The sequence below is a fragment of the Strix aluco genome, chromosome 17, assembly GCF_031877795.1.
Source record: "Strix aluco isolate bStrAlu1 chromosome 17, bStrAlu1.hap1, whole genome shotgun sequence".
In the NCBI taxonomy this organism is placed as follows: Eukaryota; Metazoa; Chordata; class Aves; order Strigiformes; family Strigidae; genus Strix; species Strix aluco.
In genome coordinates, this window is record NC_133947.1 from 9,387,484 (window position 1) to 9,396,043 (window position 8,560).

The following is an 8,560-nucleotide window of genomic DNA, read 5'->3' on the forward strand; positions in this document are numbered from 1 at the left end:
CACGTTCTTTGTCTCCATGGGAAGACTCACACCTCCCCAGCCCCACGCTATCAGTTCATCATCCGATTAAAGATTAATTTGAGATTATTGCTCATGTCAATAGCCCAGAGTCGGAAAAACAATAGCTACACCTGCAGCTTGTTTGTGAACCCCAGTCCTTATGGCGAGCTGTTAATGGATGGAGGCTTTCACCAGGACTGCCTGTTGACAGGGGCTCACAGAGCCCTGCACTGGCACCTGCTGCCCTTCTTGTCCAGCCAAAAATGAATGCACACATCTTCCAAGGCCTCCTGCAGTCCCAGGAATCTCAAGTGGGAAACCTGTGTTGTCTCTGCTGATCGCCCCGCAAGCCATCCCAGCTTGTGCCACAGAGCCCTGGTCATTCCCTTCCCCAAATCAGAAACAGCCCTCCAGTGATTGACTTTAATAACGGGCCTTCCCTTGGATCCTGCCTGGTTTCTGTTTGTTTATTCAGCTTTTTCTAGGTAAGGTAAGAGCCAAAAGAAGAATTAGGCTGCTACACTTTGTATGGGCTGAGCTTTGGCTGCCTTCTCCCAGGGCTGCACACTCGGATGCTGGAACTCTCCTCCGGAGGCTGCGGGGGATCCAGGAGATCACAAAGAGAACATTTCTATCAGACAGTTTTCCAATGACAGGAGAAGAAAGTGGAATATTTCTTCCTTCCTACTGCCCTGGAGGTGGGTGGGAGGCATTTTGGGAGGCAGTGGCAGGGCTGTCCCCCACCAGCTCCCTGCCTTGAGGTGAGCTCTGCAGGGAGCCCCCAGCTCAGCTGAGCGTGAGGCAGGCTTGGCACATTCCTTGTGTTTAAACACTTTCCAGCCCTTCTTCTTTTTCCTGTTCCTCTTCCCAATGCCTGGATGCCCCATGGGGGGTTTGCCAAGGACTTGTGTGTGCAGAGTGACCCTGGAGCTGCTCTTTGCCCTCACTGCACCAGGGCCAGGTGTGCCTCATGCCCATCCCCAAGAGAGATGGGGACAGAAAGGGGTGAAAGAGGTAGTTTTGGGAACTGCAGCCCCCAAATGACCAAGCAGATGAAGCTTAACCTTTGCAAAGGTGGCTGTAATCCACCCACTTCCCTTTTCATCCCCTCTGGGATGCTCTGGATGCCCACAGAGACAGTACAATTTCAAACAGTGGTGTGGAAACCTTAAAGCCCTTTTTAACGTGGTATCTCTGCATGGGTCTGCCCCAGCTCTCTGCCCCGCAGGACATCCCACGGCAGGGTGGGTTTCCAAATACCCTTAATTCTGCATCGGATCAGGGCGGGGGGAAAAAAACTAGTCCTCTCTGGGAAGAAAAGGCACTTTGTGGTTTCCCTGTGCCTTTGAAAGGGCTCCAGGAGCGGAGGGAACGTACGTGCTTGTTTAAAGGTCCTGTGGAGGTCCGTGGAAATTAAACGGCGGAGTTCAAACACTCGACGCCGTGGCCATGCTGCCGCCCGGGGAGCGCGGCAGCCCGGAGCCGGCACAGCCTGCACCCCGGCACCACGGCCCCTGCCAGCGGGGCCCCCCCGCTACCTGCCGGGCGCTTGATTGAATCCCGGCTTTTACGAGCACTGACACCGTAATCTGTTACAGATGGTCACACAAGGTGGTCACCAAATGGTTCCTCCCGTTAATCACCGGCTCCCGCCCCCGCTGCCCCCACCACTGAAACTGCAGCCTGCGCTACCTGGATGAAACAGCCCGGCTGTGGGCAGTGGCTTTACGGTGTGTTTAGTTCCTGTGGCATTAAAACAGAGAGGGGGAAAAAACAGGGAAAAAAACGCTGAGGTTTCACCATGAACCCTCTGGCTTTGCCGTGCAGCACTTGCTGCCCGGGCAAGCGCAGGGGACTGAGGGCAGGGGACCACGGCACTGCTGCCAGCTGCCCTTGCTGCCAGGGATGCTGCTCTGGGGCGCATCCTTCTGAAAATGAAATGAAAAAGCAATGGCATCCTCAGGTCCAGCTCCTGGGTGGAATTCTCCACCACAGAGCCCCAAAGGTGTATGGGGGCAGAGAAAGGACAGAGGGAGTTGCCCACATCTGCAGCAGGTTTGAGCTGGAAGCAAGGGTGTTCTTGTCATGGGCCCCAGTCCTCTGCCCACCCCAACAGCCCTCAGGGTAGAACTAAGAAATAGTTTTGCTGTAGGAAAATGAGCAGCCAGTCAGAAGAGGAAGGATCTGGGCTGTGTCCATCACCCTGCGACAGGGCAGCAGCTGGTCCAGACCTGAGCATAACTCAGGGAGGTCAGAGGCACTGCCCCAAGCTGCAGGACAGTATCTGAGCGACTGTGGGTCCTCAGGACGCAGGGTGCTTGGGCAGGGCAGGGAAGGAAGCAGATGCAGCAGTAGCCCAAGTGCCAGTGGGCTGTGCTTTTTGTGATTCAGAACAGGCAGCATTTCTTTTTTCCAGTGTTTTAAGGCTGCATTTGTGTTTGAATGCCAGCGGGATTTGTCAGTCGGAGCCTAGGCTGTCCTCCACCCATTTTATACCTTCTCTCTAAAAGCCTTGCGTTCCAGCCAGGCTCTGGACAAAGCCAGGAACACAACTGAGAGCAGGAAAGATTGCTAAGGAGGAGGTTTCTCACAACTCTCATCGCCTGCCTAACCAATATTAGTTGAAGCCCATTGAGAGGGAGCTGGCAGGGTTCCCCGGTGGGTGCCAGTGCAGGGACGAAGCAACAGCCTGAATGACGCGGGAAAGGGTCCCCCTCCGAATCGGTGACAGCCGTGACACGCATGGATGGGGTAAGGCTCAGCCTGTGTGGTGCGGTTGGATGCCCGCTGCAGGGCCCTAACGCTAAGCAGTAACCGAGGGCTCTTGTGTGTCAGAGCCACAAAGCCAACACCAACCCGGGCCAGTGGGACAGCCTGTGCCACCACCCCGACGGGCACAGCTCGGCCAGCTTCTGCTCCCCGCTTACCTACTCCTCGACCCTCCTTTCCAGCTCCTGCAGGTGGTCCGTTCTCAAAATTGGTCTTTTTTTAACTATTTAGCTGCTTTTGCGGCTCCAGGATTTTATGGATGGAAAGCTGAAAGTAATTAGTGCCCCTCCCCCGCTTCCTGTTGGGAAAAGGAAGAAAAAAGCACACACAAGAGCAAACCCAAAACTTCCTGCCCTGCTTAATAATCAAGTAATGAGTCCAACTCGGCTGGGAAAGTCAGTTTATACTGGGTGAGCTCTTAATTAAAGAAGGGCCTAGCAGCAGCTCTGCTCCCTTTTACAGCCACACACATCTTCCTGCTCCGTAACAGCCCCTGGGAGAGGCGCAGGGAGCCGGACGCCAGCGAACTGGAGGGGGGATGAGTGCTGGGGGGCACACGCTCTTATTCCCTGGTTAAAAGCGATGTCCTGGAGATGGCACTGAGGAAATGCAGGGGGAGAAGGACAAAATCCCAGGTCCTGGGGGAGGCAGGTAGCAAGACTGGCTGCACTGTCCCTGAAGCACCCCAGATTCAGACAGGGCTGGGAAGGTGCAAGGCAGGTGGTTTGGGGCATTGGGACAGTTTCATTATGGGAATCCTAGATGCAGGTACCTGGGGTATCCCGGAGCACCTGCCCCTCGGTCCCCTCCTGGCTGTAGGCATGCAGGGGACAGCCCCACCTGCGCTTGCTGAAGGGCTCTGCTGTGACAACAGGATGTGTCACCTCTGCTGCCACCCACCCACAGCGGGTCACCCACCCCAAGGCTCAGCTCAGTGAGGTGCCTGGTGCTTTAGCCATCCCCAGGGAGGCTCAGGAGCCTGCCAAGAGCCAGAGGCAGCCCCACCACCACAGCGGGGCCATCCCCCATGCTGTGGCACAGACCTGCTCCCCACGGAGCACTGAGGGACACAGCCAGGCCACGGGTGCTCCAGTAGCCCCTTGAGGAAGCCAGCACCCACCCAGGCAGGCTGGGAGGGACAGGGCAAGCCCCTGTGCTTTCCCATGGGGAGCCAAGGCGATGCACTGCACCCCCAGCAGCCTGATGCCCCCCCAGCCCGCATCACTGCACAGCTGCCCCAGCCCTTTGGCAGGAACTGACTCAGCCTGCCTTTTCCTCCCCTGAGAGGCAACTGCTCTGCAGATCCCCTGGTGTGAATGCCACTTGCCATTCACCTGCAGGCAGAGGCCCCGAGTGCAGGGTGGGAGCAGGAGAGCTGAGTCCAGCACCCTCACCCCAGCCCTCCAGTCCCCACAGCAGTCCCCACCGCACCGACTGCTGCATAAAACCCCATTATAAATTAAACATTTTATTGAATATCAATAAACTGTATATAATTATATAAAAAGTTTCATCAGTACAAAATTGTGGCACAAAAATATAAATACCAGTGTACCTTTGAAATGTAAACATCCTCTTTGTAATGATTCCATGAAAACAATGTCCAAAGAAAGATGCATTCAGGAGGCACCTGTCAATACCCATAAATAGGGCTTTTGGCACACACCTGTCGATGGGCAGCCCTGGGACAGGCCACCATTGTATCGGCTGACAAGTGCCTGCTATTAGTCACAGTTCTCTTGAAAAGCAGTTGTTAAGAGTCATATTAACAGGTGCTTGAGTGCATAGCTGCTCTGTAAACAGGGTTGGTGTTTGAAATGGCTACCCATGCCTTTTATGGACACTGTTAATCTCGCAGGCATTGCAAATTGTCATTGTGCTGGGGAGAAGCAGCTGCTTCACAACTACTGGGATACTGTATTATTGCATAGTTACACCTTCTACAGGCGGCATATATACACTCAGGGCAGGGGGGGTAATATTTTGTCCTTCATTAAAAAAATATTGGTTCTTAAAAGTTACCAAGTGGTTACAGTAAAAAAAAAAAAAAAAAAGAACACAAAAAACCAAGCTACATGGTCACAATTGTTTGATACCGGCGGTGGGGCCAGGGTGCAGGTCCAACCCTGCAAGGTGCCGAGTGCCTCCGGCAAGCGGGGGCACCTGCTGAGGGGCTGCGCCAGCAGCGGGTCGGGCTCAGGGCTCTGCCCCCCGAGTTTCACGCGCTCGCTTTGCACCAGAGTCCAATCCTGCACCCTCAGCCGCCGGGATGGGAGAAGGATCAGGCCTTCGCATTGCACAGGAGGCACCGAGCGAGGAGTGTGAGGGTCTCGAGGGCCAGAGGAGCTGCGTCCAGCCCGGCACACACTGCGATGGCGACGGAGGAAACTAACTCCTACAGAAACTAGTTATAATATAGGTTTTTGCGTGGTGAGAGGCCTGGGGGAGCGGAGTCCTCAGCGAGAGCCAGAGCAGCCCGTCTCCTCATGCTTGTGGAGCAGCGACATACGGGAGAAAGTCCGGGAGCAGGTTTTGCATTGGTACTTCTTTACATCTGAATGGGTCTGCAGGTGGGCTCGGAGATTAGAGCGGTCAGCGAAGGCCCGGTTGCAGTGTGTACAGGAAAAGGGCTTTTCACCTATGGGACAAAGAGAAACGCTCCCAATTAACCAGTGCATCAACACATGGGGAATATCAAAGAAGGAGCCATTCATTAGCCAAAGTTTGTGAAGAGTACAGTGAAAAGAAGTGCTGGCTGTTATTGTTTGGAGGGAAAGCCCAGCGAGGTATGTACAGCATTCACTTCAGGGAAAGCCACGGACTTGGGAATTTCCTACTCCCAGAAAAACCTCTCCTATGAACCACGGAAAATTAATGCTGGAAACATCTGCAAGCAGCTAGGCAGTTGCACATACAAACGAAGACACGATATTCATCTCCTGCCTGGAGCCAAGCGAAGCGTTTGCAGAGAGGCAGGAAAGCCAAGCACTATGTGTTAATTATATCATAGCAGGCAGCGGCTGAAAGGCGCCAGCGCCAGGGCGAGTATAGCTATTTCCTCCGCTGAACCCCGCGCTCCCCCTTCTCCCGCCCGGCTCGCATTGAAAAGCCTGGCCAGGGCGAATTCCTCCCAGAAAGACTCTTTTGGAGGAAACAAATGCGTATGCTCAATTTGGAAAGCACAATTAAGTCTTCCCAGCTTCCTTCAGCCATCATCTTTAGTACGTTAAGAGGGTGTGAAATCAGTGCCAAGTAACAATTACCCTATCCCCGCAGCCCCACAAAGGATGCTCGGGAGACGCATTGTGCGGGCGGCCGTGGCGGCGGGGTGGGCTGCAGCTGCAGCACCCGGACCCGCACCAACAGGTGCCCCCAGCACCTGCCCGCAGGCCTCGCCGAGGTGCATCTCGGCAGCGGGTGCGCTTTGGGCCGAGCCCACCGCTGGCGAGCGGGGCGGCGGGTTGGAGGCCACGGTGGTGGGCAGCCGGGTGCGGGGTGCTGCCCTCGGCGTGGGCAGGGAGGGATGCTTCGGGCATGGCGGCGCACGGGGCAGGAGCGCTCCAGAAGTCTCATCACCCCCTTTATGAAATTGGGCTGAAGCGTTTGCCATCACGCCACGGCCGACGGGGCTGGCTCGCGGGCAGGCGCGGCACTAACAGCAGCACACAGATTTACGAGCCGAGCCTTGACCCTGCGCTCGGTTCCAGCCAAGAGGATATTTAAAGGACATTTGAGAGAGAGATGTGCCAAGGGGGTTTGGGAAGCCCTTATCTTCCCAGATAACACCTGGCCCGCCGATTCGCTGGGGGCCGGGGAGCTGGGAAGCGGGAGGCGATAAGGGAGGGAGGGAGGGAGAGGGGCGAGCGCCGGCGTTACCGGTGTGCGTCCGGATGTGGCCCTGCAGCAGCCAGGGCCGGGAGAAGGCCTTGCCGCACATCTTGCAGACACAGGGCAGCGTGTGGCTCCGGATGTGCATCTTGAGAGCCCCCAGGCTCACGTACTCCTTCTCGCAGTACTTGCAGCTGAAGGATTTCCTGGCCTGGGCGTCGCAGTGCAATTGCTTGTGCTTGGAGAGCCCGGCGAAGGTGGAGTAAGCCTTGGCACACTGGGCGCAGCGGAAGCGCTCGGCTGCAGCGGGGGCTGAAGCTGGGCTGGGGGGCCCCGAGCTCTTGCCTTCATCCTCCTCACTGGAGAGCGCCGTCAGGTCCAGGGCGGGGGCCGTGCTGCCCGCCGCCTCGCTGCCCGGGCCGCCCGGGAAGAGACTGGAGAGCAGCCCCGCGTCCCACACCAGCGGCGGGTAGTAGGCACCGGGGCCGAGCACCTCGGGCGGGGGGATGACGGGCAGCGGGCACGTCTCGTAGAGCAGCGGGGCTGCCAGCACTGCGGGAGGCGGCAGCGCTCAGCGGGGGCCCGATGCTCCCCGTGGGAACGGGGGGCGAGGGGGGCCCCGACCCACCCCCGCGGGGCTCCACAGCCAGGGGAGCGGGGTGCCCAACCCACCCTCCCCCGGCGGGGCTCCGCACCACCCCCGGGGCAATGGGACCCGACCCCCATTTATCCCGTGGGAGCCCCGCGCCCCACCCCGAAGCCGGAGGGGCAAAGGGACCCCCAGCCCACCCCACGGGGGCCCAGAGCTCCAGCCCACCCCGGAGCAAAGGAGATCCGACCCACCCCACGCGGGCTCGGGCCACTGCCCGCCCTGCTGCGAGGGATGGGGCGAAGGGGACCCCGCGTCCCTGCCCACCCCCAGCATGGGGAGCTCCCCGCGCCCACCCCATGGGGGACCCCACCCCGGGAAACCAAGGGGCGGCTCCACATCCCGGGACACGGGGGATCCCGCGCCGCATCCCACTCGAGACGTACGAAAATGGAAAAATAAAAAACCCACCCCCACACCCCTGTAAAAAGTCAGTCACCCACCCGCTCCCGTGTGGGGACATAAGGAGCCCCCGCACCACCCCACGTGCGTGGCCCGTCCCGCCCCGTCCACGCACCGGCCTGGCTCTCCAGCTCGCTGTAGTTGGGCTTCTTGCTGGCCGAGAAGTGCTTCTTCACCAGGAAGGACCGCGGCATCTTGCAGCCCCGGTGCCGCCGCCCGCTGCGGGGCCGCCGCGCCGCCGCTCCCGTTAATATGGGCCCGGGGGGCGGCGCGGGGCTGGGAGGGAGGAGCGGGGCCGCCCCCGGGCCCCGGGGCGGGGCGGGGCGGGGCGGGGCGGGCGCCCGGCAGGTGTCGGCCCCGGGGCCCGGGCCAAGCCGAGCCGAGCCGGGCCGAGCCGTGGGGCTTGTCCACGGGGCTCCTCTCCCGCGGGACGACCGCGCTGCCTGCCTGGGCTCTGGCGTGGAAACCGCCGCCGCTGCTGACGATGAACGAGACATTTGTGGCTTCTTTTCGGACTGTTTCCCAGTGCCGCGGTCCCCGCGGGGACCAGACGATGCTCCGGGGGGAGCAGGGCGAGGAGCCATGCGACAGAGCCACGGCCTCTGTGCCCGAGCCGGGGACACCTGCAGCGGCGGGGCTGGAGGAAGGCGCTGGGCCGGGAGGGTGATGCCCGGGCCCCCACGCGTGGCGGTCCTTGCCCCTGCCCCACCTCGGGGGACTGCGGTGCAGATTAGGACAAGCCTCCACCTGCCCCGCTCACCGAAGCGCTGCTGGGACACACTTTGCCGCATGTTATTAATCCTCTGAGAAGAGGCAATGGCTTGTGGAGGAGCGGGATGGATCAAGCACAGCCCTTGCTGCCTCCCTCCCCCAGGCAGGGGTCAGGAGCACCTGCCCGGACATGCTTCTCCC

The 8,560-nt window shown here is 59.3% G+C and overlaps 1 protein-coding gene across 1 annotated transcript; it reads right to left on the bottom strand.

Annotated features, from left to right (window-relative positions):
• Positions 1 to 4,221: 4,221 nt before the first annotated feature.
• SNAI1 (snail family transcriptional repressor 1) lies at positions 4,222 to 7,845 on the bottom strand. Its single transcript, XM_074843035.1, has 3 exons — positions 7,764 to 7,845; positions 6,646 to 7,149; positions 4,222 to 5,407 (listed from the first exon to the last, which is right to left on the bottom strand). Exons 1-3 carry the CDS (start codon positions 7,840 to 7,842, stop codon positions 5,226 to 5,228), a joined length of 765 nt encoding a protein of 254 aa, XP_074699136.1. The 5' UTR covers positions 7,843 to 7,845; the 3' UTR covers positions 4,222 to 5,225.
• Between the last annotated feature and the right edge of the window lie 715 nt (positions 7,846 to 8,560).

Bases quoted from the DNA above. Each gene is read 5' to 3' on its own strand.
- SNAI1 (XM_074843035.1), bottom strand. From the start codon at position 7,842: ATGCCGCGGTCCTTCCTGGTGAAGAAGCACTTCTCGGCCAGCAAGAAG. The intron at 7,150-7,763 runs GTGCGTGGACGG...CGCCTCCCGCAG, and splicing joins CGAGCTGGAGAGCCAGGCCG to TGCTGGCAGCCCCGCTGCTC. The intron at 5,408-6,645 runs GTAACGCCGGCG...TTTGTCCCATAG, and splicing joins CCACATCCGGACGCACACCG to GTGAAAAGCCCTTTTCCTGT.